This window comes from Perognathus longimembris, chromosome 3 (assembly GCF_023159225.1).
Source record: "Perognathus longimembris pacificus isolate PPM17 chromosome 3, ASM2315922v1, whole genome shotgun sequence".
Lineage (NCBI taxonomy): Eukaryota > Metazoa > Chordata > Mammalia > Rodentia > Heteromyidae > Perognathus > Perognathus longimembris.
The window spans coordinates 53,134,654-53,161,649 of NC_063163.1; the positions used below are offsets into that span (position 1 = coordinate 53,134,654).

The following is a 26,996-nucleotide window of genomic DNA, read 5'->3' on the forward strand; positions in this document are numbered from 1 at the left end:
GTTTATGAATTGGGCACAACATGAAACTACAACATTCTTTTTATGGACAAAGATATAGTTACTGCAAAGGGAAATAAAATGTGTTTACTACGTAAAGGAGAGTATTAGTTCACTTCATATGAAAATCTGGTTTCAGAAGGAAACAGAAAGATAAAAACTGGCATGAAAACTTTATAATGGATTTCTTCAAATGGAAAAGGGATGCAACCACATTGGTAGAGAAACAGATCTAAAGTACAGTAATTATGCTAAATCAAGTTTTAGAAAATTATGTAAAGAATATAATGTGAAGAGATTATATGAAAAAAAGACAAATAGTGTAAATAGAAGCTTAAATTCCTAAGAAAGGAAATGTATCAGTTAACTAATTATAATTGAAGTTCCACTATTTCGCAGTAAGCAAAAAAAAAACTTTCAGAAAATAGGAAAATGGGATGGAAAAAAATCTTACTCTTTCACATCCTTAAGTTGTTCAATATCCTGTACTTTGACATAATCAGGGTCATGTGCCAAAAGATGAATTGTATATGGAACAACATACTCTGGTAAGAGAGACAATAATTTTTCTGAAAAAGAAAAAGAAATAAAACAAAACATCCAGGTTAGAAAAACAAATCTTACACAGTCTGCTTTTAACACCTATATTTCCTGCACTGTAATAGATTACAATAATAAGGCTCAAAGAAACACTGAAATATCTGTGTTAAGGAACATGATAGCTTGTTCACTCAGTCACATCCAATCTTGAAATACCTACTTCTACCACATGTTGAGGCTACAAAAGCAAATGTTGGTTTTCAAATGCATATAGAAAAAGTAATCCATACAGACGACCATCAAATTTGAGACATAAGAGCCTTTTTCCCTGATCATATAAGCAACCCTAGAGTTAACATGCTCTTGTAAGTAGTGAACAAAAGGAAAACCTTATTGCATATCCTTCAGAGTCAAAATAACATAAAGACAAAAAGTAATGTTCTATCATCTGTAGCACAGAATAGATGTAAAAGAATGGAATTTTTAGGACATCTTAAATTTAAAAATTAAATTCAAATATTTCTGCATATTGACTAAGAATGGCAAATGCTGTTTATAGAGGTCAGAATGGTAATTTTAACTAATTGTAGTTAATACACAAAAGTACAACAATTCTATTTATATTTCTTATATTCAAGTTAAAAAACTGGCCATAATGTCTTATCTGTCAACAATGCACCAAATTTTCATTTCCATTGCTAAACTTGAACAGACATTTCTATGCAATACTATTAAAGAGCAAGCATAGAAGAGAAGTAACGAGGCTCAGATTTCAGGCTTTATCAAATTGTCTACTCAAACTGAAGTCTGTCAAATATTTACTGGCTGCTTACAATTTTCTAATGTTTGTTAGAAGCTAAAAGTAGATGAGTGGGGGCTGGGAATATGGCCTAGTGGCAAGAGTGCTTGCCTGGTATACATGAAGCCCTGGGTTCGATTCCTCAGCACCACATGTATAGAAAACAGCCAGAAGTGGCGCTGTGGCTCAAGTGGCCAAGTGCTAGCCTTGAGCATAAGGGACAGTGCTCAGGCCCTGAGTTCAAGCCCTAGGACTGGCCAGAAAAAAAAAGGAATTTCAGAGAAGATCCAAGAAGAGAACAAAAATCAAAACTAGTTCAGGCATGGATAAGTGAATAGGTGTTTTTAGTGCTACTTATTATATAAAACATGTAACAGGAGTCAGTAGGCATACTAACTAATAACTTCGACAGGGTAAGGCAAGCTGATGAAAAACAGCCATAGGAGCATCTGTTGTTAATGTTAGCTACTGATAAGAGCAAAGAACAAAGATTGATGACCTGTGGTTTCTCAACTAAAAGATAATGCTTATACAATCTATATACATGTACAAATGTTCTATTGTACATCCAATGTCACTACTTACTTTCTCTGTCCATTTAGTTGTATAAGATTTGGTTTTAATTTAAATACTCATACATTCATATTTTTAATGACATTTACAGTAAATGAAAAGCAGTGAAAAATACTAACCTCTTATCTTAGAAATGCCAATTATGACATGACAATTAATTTTTGCAATAACATATACTTACATAATAAAAATATTTGTATTTTACAAAGTATTCCATGAAAGTTTCTGGCAGGTAGAAAACTTTACATTTCCTGTATACTTACCACTGACAGCTGCATGCTGTTTCAGATACTCGCGTCTCACATTAATGTTTTTTACCAGGCACTGTCTAGCATGAGCACGTCTCTCTTTTACAGGATCTTTTGCACAAAGTGCACAGATTGCCATATACTCAAGTGGAAGCCGTAATCGGGAAAGGCCTTTGTGAAGTTTCTGAGCGAACACCTGTCTTACTTGATAGCATTCGTCCTGTAAAGATATAATTATTCCAAGCATTATCCTCTTGGGAGCAACAGAAAGTTATAGCAGGTATGAAATATATGCTCTAACACTTGAATCATGCATGCTTTCCAGCCTTAAACAAGATCTTCCAGTGTATACCTGTGTGTTCAAACAGAGGGGTTCAAACCCCAGTATTAGCACAGAAACAAACAAAAAAAACCCAAAAAGAACATGAAATTTAAGGAAAAGAGGAAAAGCCACAGAATACAGTTAGCAATCAAGACAAAGAAATACAGGAAAGAATTTCCAGAATAGTGGAGCACAGCACTGTGTTAAATACCACCAAAAGACAATAAAAACTGAGATTACTGGACACTTGGGCAAAACAATGAAGAAAAACACTGTAATATGAACAGTGAAAAGGGTTAAGAAGAGACTAAAGTACATATATTAATCTCTTTAAAGAAATAAAGGAGACAGCACTATGGTTTAAAGGAACAGCAGACACAGGGCAAAGGTTTTAAAATGGAGAGTACAAGTTGTGTGAAGATGCTAATAATTAACTTTTAATCATTAACATGTGTTTCATAGTCATTCTAAATAATCTGAAAACTTGGGCAACTTGAACTTTAATCTTAGATACTTGGTAACTAAATTAGAACTGTTTAACAAATATTGCAAAGAAACATTTAATTATCTGCACAATCTTAGATTTTAAATAAAGTCCATCTTTCTCTAAAACAACACCTATCTTTTAAAAATATTTTTTCATACTTAATTTTGGATATTTCCACTTCAATAACAAATATTACCAACAGTATTCTTAGCATCAAACCAAGCACCTGCAAGATGAGAAGACTACAAGTCTCACCACTTAAAAATAGTTATGTTTTCTTTAAGAAAGATAATATAAACTTTTTAAACAATTTTCAGTTTCGTACAAAATAAGATGATTTCCAAAATACAAATAGCAAAGTTAAACCAGGAAGTTAATTGGCTCTTCCAGATCTTATTTCAGTAACAACAAAGCTAAATATATTCAAAACAGGATTCTGAACAGCAATTTTAAGGACCAAAATGGCCAAAAGATAACAATTCAAAACTACAGTGGCACTTGCCAGTAATCTCAGCCACACAGGAAGTAAAGATTGGGAAGATCACAATTCAAAGCTAGCCTGGGCAAAAAATTAGCAAGGAGGGATAGGGAGGATTATGATCCCCAACTAGGAAGTACAAAGTCCTGAGTACAAAATCCAGTACTGCAGGGGGAGGGGTGAGAACCTGTCTAGATATTAGACACAATTATTTTTAAATTAGCAGTATAAATATAAACAAAGAAGTATAGAAGAAAAAAGTAGAAATAAAAATCAATGGGTCTTGTTTATGTCAAATTCTTAATAATACTGCTTCAAAAGAATACAAAAACTCAGGGTGAAATAACCAAATGACAACTGAAATATTCATTAGAATATTATCTGAATACAAAAGCCCTTTTGCTTTGTTTTTTCTCCAACTAAAACCTCTAAAACAATATAGCTCAAATATGAAAATTATTCTAAGAAATCTATAAATTGGAATGAGCCTGTATCACTCCTAACTTATATTTTTACCTCATTAAGTAACAAATAATTGTATAACCTAAATTTATGTCTGTACATGTCTTTATAAAACTGAATGTGTTTTCTTCATGTTGACTCACTATTTACAAATGTGCCTACTCATTTATTTGAAATTCAAAGCATCAATATTTGCAGTAACTTTACAGTCAGTATCAAGTAGATGTGCAAAGCAGAAAAAACGTGAGTTGTCTGATGTGAATGTCCCTAACTGAGATTGCCTCAGCTATCAGACCTGTATATATGGGTCCTTTATGTGAACTCTTCTTCTGTGCCACTCCTTTCACATTATTTTATTTTGCTCATGACTCTGAAATTAAAACAACTTCTAAACGTATGATAAAATGCTGTCTGGTGATCTGAGGTATAAGGTCATGATGTGCCTTACAAAGAAAACACATGTACCACCTAAACTTTGGTGAGGTCTGGACTTAGGAGTTCAGTGTTAAAGAAATGGCTGTGTGTGTGTGTGTGTGTGTGTGTGTGTGTGTGTGTGTGTGTGTGTGTGTAAAAGCAAAAACACATAAAATCAGTATGTATACTGATTAGTCAAATTAAAAAATCTGTAAACAGTACTAAAGTAAGATACCCTTATTTTTCCCCTAGGTACTTAGGGCTTAGTTAAGAACATGCAATGACTTGAATAAGAAGTTGACGGCACCATGTTAGAAACCCAAAACTCAGATGACAATTTAAACTCTGAAATGTTTCTCATACTTCAAACACACACATGCAAAATCATTTGTGATTTTGATGGTATCATAGTGAATGTTTCTTCCTAATACAGGCCATATAAAGTTCTAGCTTATCTGGTGATCTTCTTACATTGATAGCTAATGCACACAGTTGATATTGCTCCAATGTGATGATTTCGTGGTAACAGGGTTCTTGGGCTAGTTTCACAATAGCACTCCCAGCAGCAAGTCTTAGGCGTGACATATCTGGTTTACTGGAAAATAAGCAGGAAGAACATGAATAAAATGTCTAAGTGTTTATACAAAATCATTAGTACATTCTACATTTAATTTTCTAAATATTCTTCTGGCAAAAAAAGAAAGTAGAAAAATGTTATGGTCTGAATATCTTATTTCCTTGAATGTTATGTCAAAATCCTAATGACCAAGTTGAGGGCAGCAGGAGGTGGGGTCTAGGAAGGCATTAGGCCATTTGGCAATTATGGAATTTTGTTATATTAGCGTGAAGAGACCAAGAAAACAACTCAGTGACATAGAGTGCTATATTATGCTTACCAAACTTTGGAAGATGACATTTCATACTGTAAAAAATTCTTCTTCTAAATGTTAAATTTATGTTAGCCGCATTAACTTGATATTACCTCAACTGCCTCAATATTATTATTACCTCAACTACTACACTAAGCATAAAAGAAGCATAATAAAAAAGCATGGGTAGTTAATAAACACCACTATTCTCTTCATTATTCAAATATTACTAAAAAGCTCTCTTTAGCATAAGAAAATTGCTAAATGGGGTACATTTCATAAAATTCTAGACTAGTACATCTTCATGACCCTTCCCAGCTGGGTGCAGGGGCTCATACCAATAATCTAAGCCACAAGTAGAGTTGGGAGTATCATGGTTCAAGTTCAATCTGGACAGAGCAAGACTCAAACAACTAAGTCAAATACACTGTAACCCAGCTTCATGAGAGGCATTATGTAGGAAAATGGTGCTCAAAGGTCTGTCTTAGCAAAAACTGTGATACCCCTATCTGAAAAGCTAAAAGCTGGATATGTAAGGCCCTCAAATTCAAATCCCAGCACCACTCCCAATTAAAAACAAATTCCTTCCTAATACATTGATATCTTAATTCAACCACAGGATCCTAGACCAATGTTAAGGAAGGAAAAATTATAATTAAGATCAAATTCAAATTCTATAGAAAACAATTATCTCTTCAAAACTCACAAACAAATATGTATCTATTGTATATAAAGCACTATTTAAAAGAAAAGAGTTTAAAGACTTTTGGGGGGGGCTGGGGATATGGCCTAGTGGCAAGAGTGCTTGCCTCATATACATGAAGCCCTGGGTTCGATTCCCAAGCACCACATATATAGAAAACGGCCAGAAGTGGCGCTGTGGCTCAAGTGGCAGAGTGCTAGCCTTGAGCAAAAAGAAGCCAGGGACAGTACTCAGGCCCTGAGTCCAAGCCCCAGGACTGGCAAAAAAAAAAAAAAAAAAGACTTTTTTGGGAGGGTGTGGGTCAGTTGTGGTGCTTGAATTCAGGGCCCGGATACTATCTCTGAGCATTTTTGCTCAAGGCTAGCACTCTACCACTTTGAGCCTCTGCACCACTTTCAGTACTTTTTTTTTTTTTTTTAGTGTTTCTAAAGATTAATTAAAAATACTGACCAAGCCGTGTGCTAGTAGTGGCTCACGCCTGTAATCCTAACTACTCAGGGAGCTGAAATCTGAGGATCGTGGTTCAAAGCTGGCCTAGGCAGCAAAGTCGTGAGACTCTTATCTCCAACTAACCACCAGAAAACTGGAAGTGATGCTATGGCTCAAGTGGTAGAGCACTAGCCTTGAGCTGAAGAGCTCAGGGACAGCATCCAGGTACAGAGTTCAAGCCTCATGACCAACCAAAAAAAAAAAAAAAAGTACTGACCAAAATGCATGCCAACATTATGGTTCTGTACTGGAGGATACATCCCAGAGATGCTTTTTAGTTAATCATTAGTAATAAGCCAAAAAGGTGTTAACAGGTAAATCATAATACTTAGATACAAAAGTACAAAAGCCAGTAGTTGGAAACTATACCAGAGGTGTGGGTAACAAATATTTCCTATATATTTGATCTTAAAAACTTACATCTAACTAGGAAATTGAAAGGGAATACCAAAATTGAGAGACACAGGGTAAAAAAAGACAAACAACTACAGAAGCAATACTTGCAAAACTGTTTGGTGTAAATGAACTGAACAATTCATGGGGGGGAGGGAAAGGGGGAGGAGAGAGGGGGAAATGAGGGACAAGGCCTAACGTATGAAACTGTAACCGCTCTGTACATCAGTTTGTTTTTTGTTTTTTTGGCCAGTCCTGGGCCTTGGACTCAGGGCCTGAGCACTGTCCCTGGCTTCTTCCTGCTCAAGGCTAGCACTCTGCCACTTGAGCCACAGCACCGCTTCTGGCCGTTTTCTGTATATGTGGTGCTGGGGAATCGAACCTAGGGCCTCGTGTATCCGAGGCAGGCACTCTTGCCACTAGGCTATATCCCCAGCCCTCTGTACATCAGTTTGATAATAAAAATTTAAAAAAAAAAACTTACATCTAGGGGACTGGGAATGTGGCTTAGTGGTAGAGTACTTGCCTAGCATGCATGAAGCCCTGGGTTCGATTCCTCAGCACCACATATATAGAAAAGGCCGGAAGTGGCACTGTGGCTCAAATGTTAGAGTGCTGGCCTTGAGCAAAAAGAAGCCAAGGACAGTGCTCAGGCCCTGAGTTCAAGCCCCAGGACTGGCAAAACAACAACAACAAACTTACATCTAGTCTGGATTTCTATTTAATACAGCTTTTTGTTTTAACTTTATGAAGTAAAAACTGGTCATCAAAACTTTTACAAGGAAGTTTAAAGTATAAACACAAAACAAAAATCAAGCTTTCTATTAAAGCAAAGAACAGAACCCTCTCCTCCCAAGAGCCAATCCCAAGTGCTTTGTTCTATCAGAAATCCCCATTACTCCTAACTCCTGGTTTCTTAAACAAGATTCTGAGTATACAACTGACATAGCAATATATGACAGATATCACTGCAACTTCCTTATACATTTAAAAACATAAACTCCAGCTAGGAGCCAGTGGCTCACAACTGTAATCCTACCTACTCAGAAGGGTTAGATCCGATGATTACGGTTCCAAGCCAGCCCAAACTGAAAAGTCCGTGAGACTCTTATCCCCAATAAACTACTCAGACAAAGCCAGAAGTGGTGCTGTGGCTCAAGTGGTAGAGTACTAGCCTTGAGCACAAGGAGGCTCAGGGAAAGTGCCCAAGCTCTGAGTTCAAGCCCCAATACCAGGAAGAAAGCACACACACACTCACTCTCTCTCCCATACAAACACAAAGGGGTACGGCAAGAAAGCAGTTATTCTCTTATTTTATATTACAGAAAAGAGGCACTAAAAGACATCTATGTTTACACCGAAAACCTCTACATTTTAGCTTATGTTCACATAATAGCCATTAAGATAATTAATACTTCAAATGACTATATGCTATATAGTGTATAAAATAACTTCATATACTAACTTATTTCATTCTATCTTAATAGCTAGATAAGTAACATAGGAATGGAGAGCTTAAAGTGAATTGGTAGAAGCCAGGATCTGAATCTGAATCTGAGTCTGACTCCCTGGTCTTCAGAGTTCTCAATTACTATATAGTTGTCCATCAGTATCTTAGGATACCACAATCTATAAAGATGCTCAAGTCCCTTATAAAATGGAAGACAGCCTATGCATATCTTCCCCTACACATTAATCTCTAAATTATTTACAATACCTAACACAATATAAGCAGATACTACACTGGAATATTTTTTTTTAACTGGTAAGGGAGAGTATGTACATTTTCGGTACTTTTTTTTCTCTTCTAAACATTTTTAGATTTAGCTACTAAACATTTAGATTTGGTTAAATCCACAGCTTTTCTCAAGGATACAGATGGCCTACTATACTTAATCATTCAAACAAAAATATAAAAATAAGTGCAAACATCACAAAAAAATCAAGTAACTTTAAATTTTTGCATTTAGTTATGTTCTAGAGATAGATTTAAAGATAACTCCCAACAGGTCTATTCTTTTCCCTTTGGACATTTTCAAGAATGATTTCTAGACTAACAAATTATACATTAAATATTCCAAAAAGCAAGAATCCATTGTTTAAAATGCTCAGAATATATAACATAGCAGTACTGTATACTAGGCATGCAGAAATCATTTTGAATTCAATGAGTACTGAATGATATTACAGCAAAATATATATGCCTACCAATAGTGCAATACTGTTATGGCTTTAAAAGGAAACTAACAGTTATGCCAAGGGTTCAAATACTCTGAAATAACAGTTGCATACCTAATTTTCCCCTGCTCAGTCAAGTCTCCATCGCTATGCAGTATTGTTGTTAGCAATCTTAAAGTAGACGTTCCTGATTTACTGTGATTATTTTTCATTCCAAGTAACCATCGAACCATCATTTTAATAGCCTGGATCTGTTTAAAAGATAAATAAACATTGTTACTACAGATAAAATAATGTCCAAATCGTCCTTTAAAAAAAGAAATGCTTTTAAGGCAAAAAAATTATTCTATATACATAAAGATAGCTGAATGTTTTAAAGATGTTTCATCCAAAGGAGTGGAAAAAATTTCTTTTGTTATTGTTTATAATGTTTCCCAAACATGCATCTCAGAACTTAGAAATAAAAGCATGTGAATTTCCCTAACCAGAGAAAAGGCTAAGATCCCAACTGCAAATTATATTCCATCTTTTCTGCTGAAGACATACCATATTTATACTACATTTTAGAATCTGGAAGCACATAACTAGTTATATAGAGCATTTAATTTACCCCATTCTTAAAGGGGTACATAGCACTTTTCTTAAAAAGTAATACATATACTAGCTCTTTAAATGGGCCTTAAATAGTCCTTGGCACACCATGGACAGAAAGATGTTTTTCCTGGGCATATAATAACCATTAACTTAAGTGCAGTAGTGTTACTTGTTGTCCAGTAGTGCTCTCAACTATGTCAAACTTGCTGCTGAAAATCAATGATGAGACAATGGCTTATCCTAGGAATCAAAGGTACCCACATCATTTAGCAATATTAAAGGGTTACTTCACAGGGTCACAGATATATAGAACACGAACACACAAGGTCTAGAAGAGTGAAGAAGAAAATTTCCAACTAGAAAAACATCAAAATTTTGTGTATTTGTCCTTGACCTTCACATCTTGACAGAATGAAATGAAGTCTACACTACAGATCATAAAAGTTTATCTATACACCACTGAAAAGCAATATTTTATATTTAAGCCTTAGTCAAGGAATTACAAGCTGTATTTTTTGTGTTTTTTTTTTTTTTTTTTGGCCAGTCCTGGGCCTTGGACTCAGGGCCTGAGCACTGTCCCTGGCTTCTTCCCACTCAAGGCTAGCACTCTGCCACTTGAGCCACAGCGCCGCTTCTGGCCGTTTTCTGTATATGTGGTGCTGGGGAATCGAACCTAGGGCCTCGTGTATCCGAGGCAGGCACTCTTGCCACTAGGCTATCTCCCCAGCCCCTTACAAGCTGTATTTTTTAAAGAATAAAGTTTTCTTTATTATCATGGGAAAGATAAGTCCATCTTTAAAACGTGGATTACCATCTTTACTAAATATCACAAAGAAAAGCAGCAGCACCTCTCTCCATTAAAAAGCAGAACTACAAAAGAAACTTTTAAACCATTTTCCCCCTCATTTAGATTATACGTGGCTACCCACAAAGTCCTAGTTGCTTATTAATGTCCTACACTTACAATACAGACAATAGTACACAATAAATATACTTCAGTGTTTTTTAGCTATATTATTTCTGACAGAATTAAAAATTCTAATACCTTTAATAATACTATAATATAGTAGTATATTAAAAATCAACAGACTTATGTATTCCTTACTTTGACCATTGTTTCAGGAGAAACCTCTTCATCTGGAACCCAAAGTTTAGTTGTCTTTTTTCCTGGAAGCTAAGGAAAAAAGACATAAAATATGAATATAAATTTTTATACTCATTTGTTAATCAAAATTTACCTTTAGTGATAGTTGAATTACCTTATCTAATCCTATTTACTCAAAAAGGTTGAAAAGTATATTTTTCTCACTAGTACTCAGAATACTCACACATGAACTGATCTTTTCTAAGTATATTCTAGGAGTGATTTAAACATCCTGTACATGCTTCCATATGTAGCTCCTCCTGGTTATCCAATTATTTAAGGCACCAAAGCAAAGACTCAGAGGATAAGTTTTATTTTAGTTTTCATAGTGTTGGCCTGGGGCTTATAGCCAGGACCTATGTGCTGTTCCTTGAGATTCTTTGCTCAAAGCTAGAGCTCTACCACTTGAGCCAGAGCTCCACTTCTGACTTTCTGGGGGGTAGTTTATTGGAAATAAGAGTCTCCTAGACTTTCCTGCCCAGGCTGGTTTAGAATTGCAATCCTCCCAGCTCTCAGCCTACTTTGAGTAGCTAGGATTACAGCCTCCTGAGTAGCTATGTGTGAGCCACTGGTGCCCAGCTAGAAGTGTAGTTTTTAAACGAGAGAAAATTATTTCTCAAAATCTTAAGCAAGAGAAAATATATCAGGTATATTTCAAGGTCAAGATGGGTAGCAAAAGACACACATTATTTTCCTGGAGGCTGCCAAAATCATGAAACTTTTGGAAAACACAAAATGTAGAATAAAATAAAAACAGAAAGGTTACACTTCCAAAAAGGCAGACAAGGAACACAATCCCAAAAGGGTTTGTTTAGGGTTTTTTCCCCCAGTATAATCACAAAAAATAATCCTGAAGTAAACTGAAGTTTGTGGGAGATAGAATTTAGGTGGGCTGGCAAAAAATTAAAGGTAGTGAAAGAAATTCAGTTCTAGAAACAGATGACATCCCATTTTCATCCACAAGTTAAGAACAAGGAATTCAGTTTATATCAGATAACCCCAAGGCAACAAAGGTAATTCCAAATCCAGTAAGGCAAACTCTCCAAACACATGCACTTGAGGATTTAGACCCATTTCATCAGTTGAGAAATGCCTTTAAAGTATGAAATGGGAAAAAAAAATGAGAACAGAATCACATTAGGTTCATTCTGATAAAAATTTCTGAACTAAAGATGTCATAAAGAACTCAAAAGCTTTTATGAGGGAAGCTATCAATAAAACACGCGCGCGCAGGCACTCATGCCCCAGAAATCAAATAAGCTTTAAAAATGCTTTAAAATTTCTGTAACCAGTAATTTGAAACAAATAATACCAGTCATCAAAAGTGAAAACATTCACAGCAGAACTGTTCAAAAAAGGGGAGGAAATGGAAATATGCCAAAATCCACTGAGAAGAAATCTGAGATCTTTCCCATGGAATAATGCATAAAGAGGTTAATGAGTGAGAGAACTACGGCTAGATTTAATAACAACAAGAATTATCCTTAAAAGCAAGATATCAAGAAAAAGCAAAACTTCTTTAATGAAAGAATATACTCATTCAAACTCTCAAATTATCTCTACAGAGAGTGTGTGTGTGTGTGTGTGTGTATGCATGAACGCATGTGAGTCACAAGGCTACACTCAGGGTCTCTTCCTTGAACTTGAGCTTTGCTTAGTTATTTTACTCACACCTGTACCTGGCCAACTGAGTTTAACAAAATGATTATCAGGAATATGAAACATGTTTTGAATGGGCAGGGCTACTGATAGGAGGACAAAACATCATCAACAGAATATGTTTTAAAAATTGAAGTTTAGTAAGACAGACACATCCATAACTAAATAGGAAAGTATGTACCCACTGCCTCATGTATGAAACTGTAACCCCTCTGTACATCACTTTGACAATAAATAATTATTCAGGGGAAAAAAGGAAAATGTGTAGAATTCTTGAGCAGACACCACAGAAAGTAGGGCATTCACAATGTCTACACATATATGAAAATGTGTTCAAGAGCATGCTATTCATTACTCACTTACAATGTAAAGGACTAGGATATCTAATACAGAAGTGGTAAAACTATAACTCTCATTCAGTACAGGTAGAAATGCTAAGTGTATGATCATTTTGAAAAACAACTTGGGAAAAACTATTAAAACTGGGCCTTACCCTCAACAGAAGTGCATACAGAAAAGCACAAAAATGTACACAAGAAATGTTACATTTGAAATAACCTCTATGTGTAGCTATAAAATAACAGATACATAGTAGTATATACAAGTGATGGAGTAACAACTGGAAACCAAATATTATCTGCAACAACATGGATTGATCTCACATACATGATATTGTGCAAAGAACGCCAGACAAAAGAAATTTGTTTGGCAAAATCTTACTTATAAAACCTCAAAATGTCAGTAGCTCACACCTGTAATCCTAGCTACTCATGAGGCTGAGATCTGAGGATTGTGGCTCAAAGACAGCACCAGCAGGAAAGAACATGAGACTCTTATCTCCAATTAAGTAACAGAAAACTGAAAGTGACATTGTGACTTAAGTGGTAGAGCACTAGCCTTGAGCAAAAGAAGCTTAGGGACAGTGCCCAGGCCCTGAGTTCAAGCTCCAGGACTGGCACAAAAAGGAAAGGACCAGAACAGAAAGGGAACGTAGTAAATTAAACAACACCAAGAAAATATACACAAAAAAGGTAACAGGGGGTGGGGGGACTTATTTGGAGGGAAGATCAAGGGGACGGGGCTGAGGAATGGTCACCAAATACAGTTAAAAATGTAGTTTAAATCTATTACATTCATGGCTCTTAACTACAATCCCCAGCAACAAAGGAAAACACAAGTAGGAAGATGGCAGCCAGGCTAGCCAGGACAGAAAGGGAGAACCTGTCTGGAAAATAAGCAACATACAAGAGGAGTGGGGGGGTAGGGTGAATGTTTGGCTCAAGTAGTTGAGCACCTCCTACCTAGCAAGTATGAAGCCCCGAGTTTAATTCCTCCCTCCCTCCCTCCCCTCCCTCCCTTCCTGCCTTCCTGACAGGACCCAAAAGTACAAGAAACAAAATAGCAGGAATTAACAAATGACAAATCAATTTTTAAAAAGTGTTTGCATAGCAAAGGAGAAGAACCAAAAGCAAAGAGAGAACCTGACAACCTACTGAATAGAAAATCTTTGCCTTTCAGTCAAGGATTGATGTCCTGAATACATGATGAACTTAACAAAGAAGCATTCATTCAATTATAATATAATGAGGGACAAACGGTCTCAATAGACATTTCTCAAAAGAATAAATACAAGGAGGAAAGATGGCGCCGATAGAATAGGGAGGCACCCCGACTCGCTCCAACGGCATAGTGAGCTGGGAACTCCAACACCCAACACCCCATCAAGAACCCAGCAAAACCAGCAGCCAGAAGCAGTGGAGAAACGCAGGAAAACAAAAAGGAGCAAAATAGAAGAACCGAAAACCTACACGGAGTCGGAGATTCACCGGGGCACCCTCCCCCCACCAGCCAACCCTGGCCCAAACAGGGTCAGGCCGGGAAAGGGGAACCCGGCGATCGGCAGACAGGTTGCCAGGAGCGCAGAATTCATATAGTGGGAGACCCCACGGACACAAGGCAGGGTGCGGACCAAGACACACACCGGGCGACGAGAAGTTCGGGTCCACACCGGGTTCGGACAAAGGAACCCAGCACGGCAGAAATCGGGAACCAGGGAAGCCACCACGACACTTAGCCAACCCCTGGAGGGCCAACGGCTGCACGGGACACACACACAAAGCAGCAAAAGTGAGTGCCCTCCCCCTCCCCCACCCCTGAGGGAACAAAGAACCCCCAAATCAGGCGGGGAAGCTCCCATCAGGCGCTGGGAAGTCAGTTTAGCAGGGGAAGGGCCCAGCAGCACCAACACCCCACAGGTTCCTGAACTGGCAGAACCGGCCCCGCACCCTTCCCAACAGGGGCCGGGAGACGGCCGGTTGTGCAAACCCCACCCGAGGCGCCTGGACCTCGCAGACTCTTACAACTAAAACCACAGGCGCTGGTGGGCAATACCAGCCCAGCAGGGTCACCTGAGCCTGATCACGTCCCCCACTCACAGCAGAGGTGAGGACTGAAGGTGCCAAGCCACACCCGGACAGTCGATCCCACTGGACCCCACACATACCGCCCCCCCCAACGGACTCGTGGGAGGGCACAAGCACAACCCAACAACCCAGGACTTGCTCTGGGAGGCATATCCCGCCGAAGTGCACAGCGCACAGGAGGGCGGGGCCCCCAGCGACAGCACCCGCTCTGGTAGGCGTACCCTGCACTGGTGGGCGGGGACACAGCAGCAGCACCAGCTGCCATAGACACTTCTACACAGGAGGGAGGGAAGAGCTACAAACCAAACCTGAGAAGCCATCCAGATCTCCAGATGCGCAAATCACAAAGAAACATAACTCAGTTCATCAAAGGGCAAGCCAACTCCCCAGCTCCAAAAAGCAGCACGACTGAAGAGGAGATGGAGACTAAAAAAGCAAATGAGGCCATGTTAACAGGAATGATCGAAAGCGTCAGAAATGAAATCAGAAAACAATTCCAGGAATTTAGAGCGGAAATCTGGAAGGACACCCAGGAAGCCAAGAAAGAAATGGAAGCAAAACTGGATACAATGCAAGCCTGCTTTAAAGAAATGGAAGCAAAACTGGATACAATGCAAGCTGCCTTTAAAGAAAATCTCCACATCCTGAGAATTGAAATGCATGAAAAAATAGATTTAAAATACAACTCTTTAAAGGAAGAAATCTCCACGATCAGAGCTGATATGACAACCATAAATACCTCTCTGACATCCATAAACTCCTCAATTGAAACCATAACACAAAGAGCAGACCATATAGAATCCAGAATCTCTCGCCTGGACGATGAAGCAGCTGACAACAACCAGAAAACGACCACACTCCAAGAAAAGGTGAAGCTTCAGGGAAGACTAATCCAGGAACTAATGGACAAAGACAAGAGATATAATCTGCGCATAATTGGAATAGAAGAAGGAGCCAAATACCAGAGCAGAGGGCTTAATAATGTTCTCAATAAAGTTATTGCAGAAAACTTCCCCAATCTCACAGGGGACCCCATCCAGGTAAGCGAAGCCTATAGGACACCTGGCAGGCCAGACCCCAGGAAAGCCACCCCAAGGCACATAATATTCAAGACTACAGACCTCAAGATTAAAGAGCAAATTCTGAATTCAGCCAAAGCGAAGAAGGAAACTTTTTTCAATGGGAAGAGGATTCGAATAACATCCGACTTATCCACACAAACTTACCAAGCTCGAAGTGAGTGGAAGAACACCATCCAAGTACTCCAGAATAACAATTTACAACCTTGGATCAAATATCCAGCGAAATTGGAGTTCACATTCGAAGGGAGAACCAGATCTTTCCACACCAAAGAGGAGCTAAAGGAGTATGTGAATAAAAAACCAGCCCTACAGCAAATATTAAGAGGGGATCCCCACCCAACAGAGATCGTAAAAGACACACAGACAGAATCAGAAAGAAACTTCAATAGCCAAAGTCCAGCAGAAACACAAGCTCACTAAAGACAAGAAAAAAAAAAAAAAAAGAAGAAAAAACAGCCCACCAAGAAAATGGAAGGAGAAAAAACACCCTTATCCTTGATCTCTTTAAATATAAATGGTTTAAACTCCCCGATAAAGAGGAGCAGACTGGCAGAATGGATTCGCAAACAAAAAGTTGACATCTGCTGCCTACAAGAGACCCACCTTACAGCAAGGGACAAAAACAGGCTTCGAGTGAAAGGATGGAGCAAGATCTACCAAGCAAATGCATCCACCAAAACGGCAGGTGTAGCCATTCTGATCTCAGACAAGCTGGACTTCTCTTTAAAGTCCACTCAAAAAGACAAAGAAGGACACTACATATTAATACAAGGAAAAATCCAGAATCAAGAAATCACGGTGATAAATGTATACTCATCAAACAAAAGAGGCCCGACATATGTCAAGCACATTCTCAAAGAATTACAGAGCAAGATAGACGCAAACACAGTCATAGTGGGTGACTTTAATACTCCTCTCTCTCCAAGAGACAGATCCAACACCCAGGATTAGTAAGGGAGCTGAGGACCTAAATAACACCATTTCCCAAATGGATCTAACAGACCTATATAGAACCTTTCACCCTACAGAGACCCAATACACCTTTCTTTTCAGCAGCCCATGGATCATATTCCAAAATAGACCACGTCATAGCCCACACAAAGAACCTCAGCAAATACAAAAGTATTGACGTCATCCCATGTATTATATCTGATCACAGTGGATTAAAGGTAACCCTCAACAACAAAGGATACCACAGAGCCTATACACACTCTTGGAGGCTAAACTCCACGCTGCTATCCAACACTTGGGCCACAGATCAAATTAAAGATGAAATCAACGAATTCATAAGCCACAATGACAAAGAAAACACATCACAAAGAAACCTATGGGACACAGCTAAGGCAGTACTGAGGGGCAAGATCATTGCACTCAGCACCCACATTAAAAGAATGGAAGCAGAGCAGGTGAATACCCTCACGATGAAACTAAAACAACTGGAGAAACAAGAAATGACAGAATCTAAAACGACTAGGAGGGGAAGAGATCACAAAGATTAAAGAAGAGATAAATCTGATTGAAAATAGAAAGACCATTCAACAAATAAATAAGACTAAAAGCTGGTTCTTTGAGAAAATAAACAAAATTGACAGACCCCTTGCAAGACTTACAAAAAAAAGAAGAGAAGAGACTCATATTCGTAAAATCAGGGACTCCACAGGAAAAATTACAACAAGTACACACAATATTCAAACAATCATAAGGAGCTATTTCCAAAACCTCTACTCAGCAAAAAACAATAATTTTACAGAAATGGATCAATTCTTAGAGAAGTACAAACTGCCCAAACTGAACCAAGAAGAAATAAATCAACTAAATAAACCAATAACTTACAGTGAGATACAGGAGGTAATCAAGAACCTCCCTACTAAGAAAAGCCCAGGGCCAGATGGATTCACCAACGAATTCTACAAAACCTTTAGTGAGGAGCTAATTCCAATACTCCTCAAACTCTTCCGTGCAATAGAAACAGAGGGAGAAATCCCAAACTCATTCTACGAAGCTAATATCATACTCATTCCCAAACCAGGCAAAGATCCAACAAAAAAAGAGAACTACAGACCAATATCACTAATGAACACAGATGCAAAGCTCCTCAATAAAATATTAGCTAATAGGATCCAGAAACTGATCAAGAATATCATACATCATGACCAAGTAGGCTTCATCCCTCAGTCACAAGGATGGTTCAACATCCGTAAATCAATCAACGTAATTCACCACACAAACAGAACTAAAATCAAGAATCACATTGTTATCTCAGGCGATGCCCAAAAAGCCTTTGACAAAATACAACATCCATACCTATTAAAAGCTTTGGAGAGAACAGGAATAGATGGAACATTCCTCAAAACAATAAAAGCCATATACAACAGACCAACTGCTAATATCATACTAAATGGAGAGAAACTTAAATCATTCCCCCTAAACTCAGGAACAAGACAAGGATGCCCACTCTCCCCACTTCTGTTCAACATAGTGCTGGAATCCCTAGCCATAGCAATAAGGCAAGAGGAGGACATCAAAGGGATCCACATCGGCAAGGAAGAAATCAAGTTATCCCTATTCGCAGACGACATGATCTTATATCTGATGGACCCCAAAAACTCAGTACCCAAACTCCTACACCTAATAAACCAATTTGGCAAAGTAGCAGGATACAAAATCAACCCACAAAAGTCAGCAGCTTTTCTGTACACCAGCAATAGACAAACAGAAAAGGAAATTATGGAAACAATTCCATTTACAGTAGCCAAAAAAAGAATCAAGTACCTAGGGATCAACTTAACCAAGGACGTGACGGACCTATTCAATGAAAACTACAAAAATCTAATAAGGGAAATCAAAGAAGACACAAGGAGATGGAAAGACCTCCCATGCTCATGGGTAGGCAGAATCAATATAGTGAAAATGGCCATATTGCCCAAATTGTTATACAAATTCAATGCAATACCTATCAAAATCCCAGCCACATTCTTCACTGAAATAGAGAAACCAATCCATAAATTCATATGGAACAGCAAAAAACCTAGAATAGCCAAAGCAATTCTAGGCAAAAAAAGCAGTGCAGGAGGTATCACAACACCTGACTTCAAGCTCTACTACAAGGCCATCATAACAAAAACAGCATGGTATTGGTATAAAAACAGATCGGAAGACCAATGGATTAGAACTGAAGACCCAGAAATAAAACCGCACTCTTACAGCCAACTGATATTTGACAAAGGAGCTAAAGACATACAATGGAATAAACATAGCCTCTTCAACTACTGGTGCTGGGAGAACTGGGCAGCCATATGCAGAAAACTCAAAGTAGACCCAAGCCTATCACCATGCACCAAGATCAACTCAAAATGGATCAAGGACCTCAACATCAGGCCTGAATCCTTGAAACTACTGAAGGACAGAGTAGGAAAGACACTAGAACTTATAGGCACAGGAAGGAACTTCCTGAATAGAGTCCCAGGGGCACAACAAATAGGGGAAAGACTCGACAAATGGGACTACTACAAATTAAAAAGTTTCTGCACAGCTAAGGACATAGCCACCAAAATAGAAAGACAGCCAACGATATGGGAAAGGATATTTACCAGCACAGCAACAGACAAAGGCCTGATATCTGTCATCTACAGAGAACTCAAAAAACTAAGCCCCTCCAAGCCCAATAAACCTATTAGGAAATGGGCAAAAGAGCTAAAGAGAGACTTCACAAGAGAAGATATAAAAATGGCAAAGAAACATATGAGGAAATGCTCAACATCCCTGCTAGTAAAGGAAATGCAAATAAAAACAACCCTGAGATAGCACCTCACCCCAGTTAGAATGGCCTATACTCTGAACTCAGGCAACAACAAATGCTGGAGGGGGTGCGGGGAAAGAGGAACCCTTCTCCATTGTTGGTGGGAGTGCAAATTAGTACAACCACTTTGGAGAACAGTATGGAGGTTTCTCAAAAAGCTCAATATAGACCTACCCTATGACCCAGCCATACCACTCCTAGGCATCTATCCTAAACAGCAAAATCCAAGATATCAAAAAGGCATTTGTACTTCCATGTTTATCGCGGCACAATTCACAATAGCCAAAATATGGAAACAACCCAGATGCCCCTCCACAGACGAATGGATCCAAAAAATATGGTACTTATACACAATGGAATACTACATAGCGATTAGGAATGGTGAAATACTGTTATTCGCAGGGAAATGGTCAGAACTTGAACAAATAATGTTGAGTGATACAAGCCTAGAACACAGAAAACAAAGGGGCATGATCTCCCTGATATATGACTGTTAACAAAGGGAGACGGAGAGACAGTAGAGACCAAGTCTGTGAATACTGTATATGTTCTTGATACATTGTATATTGCATATATGTCAACCTGACCTAGACAAGGGATAGAAAAACAGGTCGTAAGATATCATAAGAAATGTACACACTGCCCTACTATGTAACTGCACCCTCTTTGCACAACACCTTGTAAAAAAATTTATGTCCAATTAATAAAAAAAGTAAAAAAAAAAAAAGAATAAATACAAATAGCCAATAAGTATGTGAAAATGCTCAGTATCATTAATCTTAAAGGGGATGCAAATCAATACTACAATGAGATTTCATCTCATATCAACTAGAATAGCTATCGCCCACTCCAAAAAAAAAAAAAAAGTGGGGAAAAAAGAAACTTACACAGTTGTAGGAATATAAATTAGCACAACTTCTATACATACATACCGGTATGGAAGGCCCTCAAAAAAACTAACAATTGAATTTCTACAGGCTCTTGTTATACCTCTCCTGGGTATATATCTGAACAAAATGAAAACAGCATACAAAAGAGATACCTGCATACCTATGCTTAATGGTAACATTATTCACAATAGCTAAGAAATGGAATAAGCCTAGGCTTCCAACAACAGATGAATGGATAAAGAAAATACGATATAACTATTGAGAGGATTCGGGATGAGAAGAATGCTAGAGTCAATAGTACTGAAAAACATTGCATCTGTCAATGAATGCAGCAAACCAAAAACTCACTGAAAACTGCCAAATTAACAGGAAGTAGTAGGGAGGGAAAGTCAGAGTAAATAGGGGGGTCAATCTGATTAAAATACTGTATGTTCATATGTAACATACCAAAGTGAAACCTCTCTGACAGTTAGCAAACAAAAAGATAAAAATATATAACAGATCCTGTCTGTAGTTGGAACACTAATGAGAGGGAGGAGCTCAAATAAAATAAACGAGTGATGAATACAGTCAAAATACTTTACGTGTATGTGTGAAAAAGGGAGGGGGGAGGGTACCAGTGGCTCATGCCTCTAATACTAGCCACTTGACAGGCTTGAGATTAGGCCAGCAAAGCTCATTGAGACTCCCTTCTCAGTGGAGAGCTGGGTGTGATACAGTTCAACTGGAAGGCTAAAATAGATGGACTGCAGTCCAGGTGCACATCCTGGCAGGAAGCAAGACCATACTCAAAAATAACCCGAACATACCGGGTTGCCAGTGGCTCACGCCTATAATCCTAGCTACTCAGAAGGCTGAGATCTGAGGATCACAGTTCTGATAGAAAAGTCCCTGTGAGACACTTATCTCCAATAAACCACTCAGAAAATTGGAAGTGGCACTGGCTTTGAATTGAAGAGCTCAGGGACAGCACCCAGGCCCAGATTTCAAGCCCCACAACCAACCAAAAAAAATTTTTAATTAATTTTTAAAAAATTTAACCCCCCCCCATTGGCTCCAATGGTAGAGTGCCTGCCTAGTAAGAGAACTTCCCAACAACAATTACTGATGAATTTTAAGTAGGAGTACTAAGGACTAGGAACACAGGCAGAAGGAAGGTGTTATGACAGAGGGAGGAGAGAAGGTAGAAGAAAGGTGTATGGACAGATCAACGCACAATGTTTGCTCATGAGGAAATACCACAGTAAATTCTAAATATTTGAATATAAACTAATAAAATGTTTTGATGAGATTGAAGAATAATGGCTATGACATATGTGGCTATATAGCTGCACATCTTAAAATTTTTAATTGTATTTAAGATTATCTCTAATTTAATTCTCTACCTCAATGTGTTCTCCAAGACTCGTTTCATTGTTAAGAGTATGCAAGAAAAGGAATAACTATAGTTATGACAGACACTGTGAAATAGTGTGTCAATCTGTACATTAAAAAAAGAGAGAGAGAGGTCCTATACAAATTAAACTCCTGTAACAGAAACAACTGGCAGAATCAAGAGACATTTTATATTTATCAAAGGATGTGTTTCGATCATATACCCAAACTCAAATAACTAAAAAGATGTCTCAATGCCGTTACACTTACAACTAAAATTCACAGTGTATTTAAATTTTTTTTAAACTTAAAGGCAATCAAATGGAAGTGCCATTTCATTTCACAATGTGCCGTAATGTCATTTCAATTCTTTTTTTGCTATATAAAATTTTATAACATTACATCACAAAGAATACAAGTATAAAAAGATAAATTACCCGATCATTCATGAGAAGATCTTTCACAATGAATGTAGCTACCAAAGACTTCAAAGGAGCAGCAAACTGATCAGGTGCAAGGAGGGCAATATGACCAATAGTAACCAATGGTGTTATTAGGTGTTCTAGGTTGCTTGGATCTAGGCTCTTATGTAGAGGCTGAAAATGAGAGAAAGAACTATGTTCAACTCCCTACATGCAAGTAAACTTTAAATTTTGTCCAAGTTACAACAATTCAGAACTAAATAAATATTAAGCATATAGAATCACATTATATAGCAAATCTAATGACTATATGCATGAATACATTGGAGACTCTTAGGGCTCACCAATATCCACTTTGTTTCCACTTCCTGGGGACACTGCAGCTTCCTGTACAGTCAGGTAAGGATACATGATGATGTAATACAGCATGTCTAATAGGTCTTTTACTCACTGCCTGGCTCAATCAATGCCCAGGATCCAGTGGGACTTAAAGAAGATCCACTAGTTTAAAAAAAAAAAATTCTGTGTCCCTCTGCCACTAATTCAGAGGCCATCCAAACACCCAAAGCTTTTTGTAGGTACAGTTGATTGTATTTTGGGTGTTTTGTTATAGCATAAAATATTAAATACCATAGAAAATAAAATTACTGCATTATTAAGGCTAGAAACTCAACCACTAATAGGCATTTTGCCATGAGAAAAGAATGAAGAAGCTCTTCATTTGCTCATCTATACTAATATCCAAAAGAACTGTTTTAAAAATTGGCAAATCAGACTTAATCAGACAATTAAATAAAGGTGGTCACCTTTATGCTCATCATTAGCCTAAAGGAAAAACAGAGGGGAATTGAAAGTATGTGTGTTATGAATAAAGTATCTCTGAAACAATACATTAGTAATTGCCAATAATGTTTGCCTCTAGAAGAGTAACTAAAGTGGTTCCAAGGCAGGGAGCTTCTCAGTATAAGGTAAAGGCTACAAACTGTTTTGATCTAATTCAAAGTTCTTGATCAAAATTATACATAGAATTTTTATTTTACAAATTTTCCCTCTAGTTTTTATTTGCAATAACAATGCCAGAAGTGTCTGTCATTATAATAAGTGCCATAAACTGCAGTGAGGGTAAAAGTTATTTAAAGTATACAGGAAATAACATGAAGGGCTGGGAATATGGCCTAGTGGCAAGAGTGCTTGCTTCATATACGTGAAGTTCGGTTCCTCAGCACCACATATACAGAAAAAGGCCAGAGGCGGCGCTGTGGCTCAAGTGACAAGAGTGCTAGCCTTGAACAAAAAGAAACCAGGGACACTGCTCAGGCCCTGAGTCCAAGCCTCAGGACAAGGGAGGGAGGGAGGGAGGGAGGGAGGGAGGGAGGGAGGGAGGGAGGGAAAGCTGAAATACATATTGAAAAGATACCATCCCTTTTGGGGAGGTGAGGCTTGAACTCAGGGCCTAGACATTGCTGCTGACATTTTGTGCTCAAGGCTAGGGTTCTACCACTTTGAACCACAGTTTCATTTCCATTTTTGGTAGAAACAAGAGTCTCATGGGCTAGCTCTGAACCATAATCATCAGATCTCAGCCTTCTAAGTAGCTAGGATTAAAGCGTGCATCACCAGCACCCAGCTGAAAACATATACTTTTAACCTGGCACATAATTAGGTCCATCAAGAAAGTACAGACTCATTTACTGCACATAACCAATTTGTATTTACAAACTCTGTATTTTACTAGTGTCCCAAACAATTAAAGTTTTATGAACTTGTATAGTCTGTTACATACCATAATTAACTATGATTTTATATGTAATTACCTCTCCAAGTCGAACAATGTAAAAAGTATTACAGTTTTTATTTCAGTGTATGAATTAGTATAAGGCATCTGAATAATCATATATTTTTTACTGCAACCATTCATCAATGTTGACTTTACTGATTCAAATTCTAACAGTGTGCACAACATAATGCATCTCCAAATGTGAACAAGCTGGAAACCAACAATATTTGCTTTTTAATTATGATATGAAATACATTTAAAGAATCTCATTACCTCAAATATCTGTGCAAACTGTGTCTCTTTACTTGAAAATATTGCATGGATACAATGAATAGCATATTTGGCTTGGCGGGGAGGTCCTTTTTTAGATTTGTGATGTAAAACAGGAAGCAAAGCTCTAAGAAAAAAGAAAAACAGTAAGCAGAAAAGCCAATATGAGTTCTACTAGACAATTTAATACTTGTTTGCTTGCTTTAAATACAACACCAATATCTATTCAGACTTATTCTTACTAGTCAATAATTTTGCTTTGAAAATATCTATATTAAAATATAATTAAATGCAAGTATTTAGTTCTTTATATTTTATTAAATAATTACAACCACAAGTAACATCAGTGGTTCTATTCTTTTGTAATTATTTTAAATTATTGTTTATTAACTTTTTTTTTTTTTTTTTGGCCAGTCCTGGGCCTTGGACTCAGGGCCTGAGCACTGTCCCTGGCTTCTTCCCGCTCAAGGCTAGCACTCTGCCACTTGAGCCACAGTGCCGCTTCTGGCCGTTTTCTGTATATGTGGTGCTGGGGAATCGAACCTAGGGCCTCGTGTATCCGAGGCAGGCACTCTTGCCACTAGGCTATATCCCCAGCCCTGTTTATTAACTTATTTTATTCTCACTGCTATCACTCCAGAAAATCCACTGCCAACTGACACACTACTGTGATGGAGCTGAAACTGTTCTTCCTCAAGCCTCTGCTCCTAATCAACATTAAGTAATGGGCTGGGGATATAGCCTAGTGGCAAGAGTGCCTGCTTCGGATACACAAGGCCCTAGGTTCGATTCCCCAGCACCACATATACAGAAAACGGCCAGAAGCGGCGCTGTGGCTCAAGTGGCGGAGTGCTAGCCTTGAGCGGGAAGAAGCCAGGGACAGTGCTCAGGCCCTGAGTCCAAGGCCCAGGACTGGCCAAAAAAAAAAAAAAAACATTAAGTAAAATTGATTAACCGACATTTATTATCCAGTATAACAAAACAGAAACTACTAAAGACTCCAAATCCTTGCTTCCATGAAAATAAAATTTCTAGGAAAGACAAATATTATAATAACTATACATATTAGCAAAATATGTGTCAATCTGCAGTAAGTTCTTGGGGGGGTGGAAGGGGTTAGGCATGAAGGAGTTGAGCATAACACAGTCACAAATTAAACAGAAACTTTCTCTGAATAAGCATATGAGCAGAGCTTTGATGGAGGTGAAAAGTCATAGAGCCATCTATTAAAAAATATGTGTATAATAACATTCTATTGTTCAAAACCTTAAAGTGATACTGAGGCTCAGTGCAGTGGCTCACACAGTGACTCACACTTGCAGCATTCCTAGCTACTCAGGAGGGGAAGACTGGGAGGATTGTGGTCCAGATTGGCCCAGGAATAAATTCAAGACTATTCAAAATACTCAATTAAAGTCTGTGATAAACATTCTATAAAAAATATACACAAAAAAATAAAGCAAAAGGAGAAGTAGAGGTGTAGCTTCAGGGCTAGAAACCTAGCCTTGAGCATAAAAGCTCAGGAATAGCACTCAGGGCCTGAGTTCAAGCCCCAGGACTGGTACAGTGAATGAATGAATGAATGAATGAATGAATGAATGAATGAAACAAACAAATAGCTTAAGTGGTAGAGTACCTGCCTAGAACACCTGCCTCACAGGCATAAAGCTGTCCTAAGTTAAAACCTCAGTACTACCAAAGAATAAAGAAAGCATGATGAATAAAAGAGTTCTTAGCTTACATATTATTCAAATGTCTCTCACGAAAAACCATCTTCCTCACTGCCCATAACCAATGGAGTAAAGTAAGAATTTAGAGATTAAAAAAATAATAAGGGGCTGGGGATATAGCCTAGTGGCAAGAGTGCCTGCCTCATATACACGAGGCCCTAGGTTCGATTCCCCAGCACCACATATACAGAAAACGGCCAGAAGCGGCGCTGTGGCTCAAGTGGCAGAGTGCTAGCCTTGAGCGGGAAGAAGCCAGGGACAGTGCTCAGGCCCTGAGTCCAAGGCCCAGGACTGGCCAAAAAAAAAATAAGAAGAGGAAGAAGAGGAAGAGAAGAAGAAGAAGAAGAAGAAGAAGAAGAAGAAGAAGAAGAAGAAGAAGAAGAAGAAGAAGAAGAAGAAGAAGAAGAAGAAGAAGAAGAAGAAGAAGAAGAAGAAGAGGAAGAGGAAGAGGAAGAGGAAGAAGAAGAGGAAGAAGAGGAAGAAGAGGAAGAAGAGGAGGAAGAGGAGGAAGAGGAGGAAGAGGAGGAAGAGGAGGAAGAGGAGGAAGAGGAGGAAGAGGAGGAGGAGGAGGAGGAGGAGGAGGAGGAGGAAGAGGAGGAAGAGGAGGAAGAGGAGGAAGAGGAGGAAGAGGAGGAAGAGGAGGAAGAGGAGGAAGAGGAGGAAGAGGAGGAAGAAGAGGAAGAAGAGGAAGAAGAGGAAGAAGAGGAAGAAGAGGAAGAAGAGGAAGAAGAGGAAGAAGAGGAAGAAGAGGAAGAAGAGGAAGAAGAGGAAGAAGAAGAAGAAGAAGAAGAAGAAGAAGAAGAAGAAGAAGAAGAAGAAGAAGAAGAAGAAGAAGAAGAAGAAGAAGAAGAAGAAGAAGAAGAACACATTAACAGTAGTC

The 26,996-nt window shown here is 38.3% G+C and overlaps 1 protein-coding gene across 9 annotated transcripts in view; it reads right to left on the reverse strand.

Moving 5' to 3' along the window:
• The window catches only part of Pds5b (PDS5 cohesin associated factor B), a 172,095-nt gene that overhangs the window by 20,714 nt on the left and 124,385 nt on the right, over positions 1–26,996 (reverse strand). For all 9 annotated transcript variants that reach the window (XM_048341535.1, XM_048341534.1, XM_048341533.1 and 6 more), the window contains 7 exons: positions 24,390–24,513; positions 22,355–22,513; positions 10,652–10,720; positions 9,067–9,203; positions 4,792–4,915; positions 2,173–2,377; positions 452–566 (listed from right to left, as the gene is read on the reverse strand). In XM_048341535.1, the coding sequence (XP_048197492.1) occupies positions 452–566; positions 2,173–2,377; positions 4,792–4,915; positions 9,067–9,203; positions 10,652–10,720; positions 22,355–22,513; positions 24,390–24,513 (933 nt within the window). The remainder of the gene's footprint in view (positions 1–451; positions 567–2,172; positions 2,378–4,791; positions 4,916–9,066; positions 9,204–10,651; positions 10,721–22,354; positions 22,514–24,389; positions 24,514–26,996) is intronic.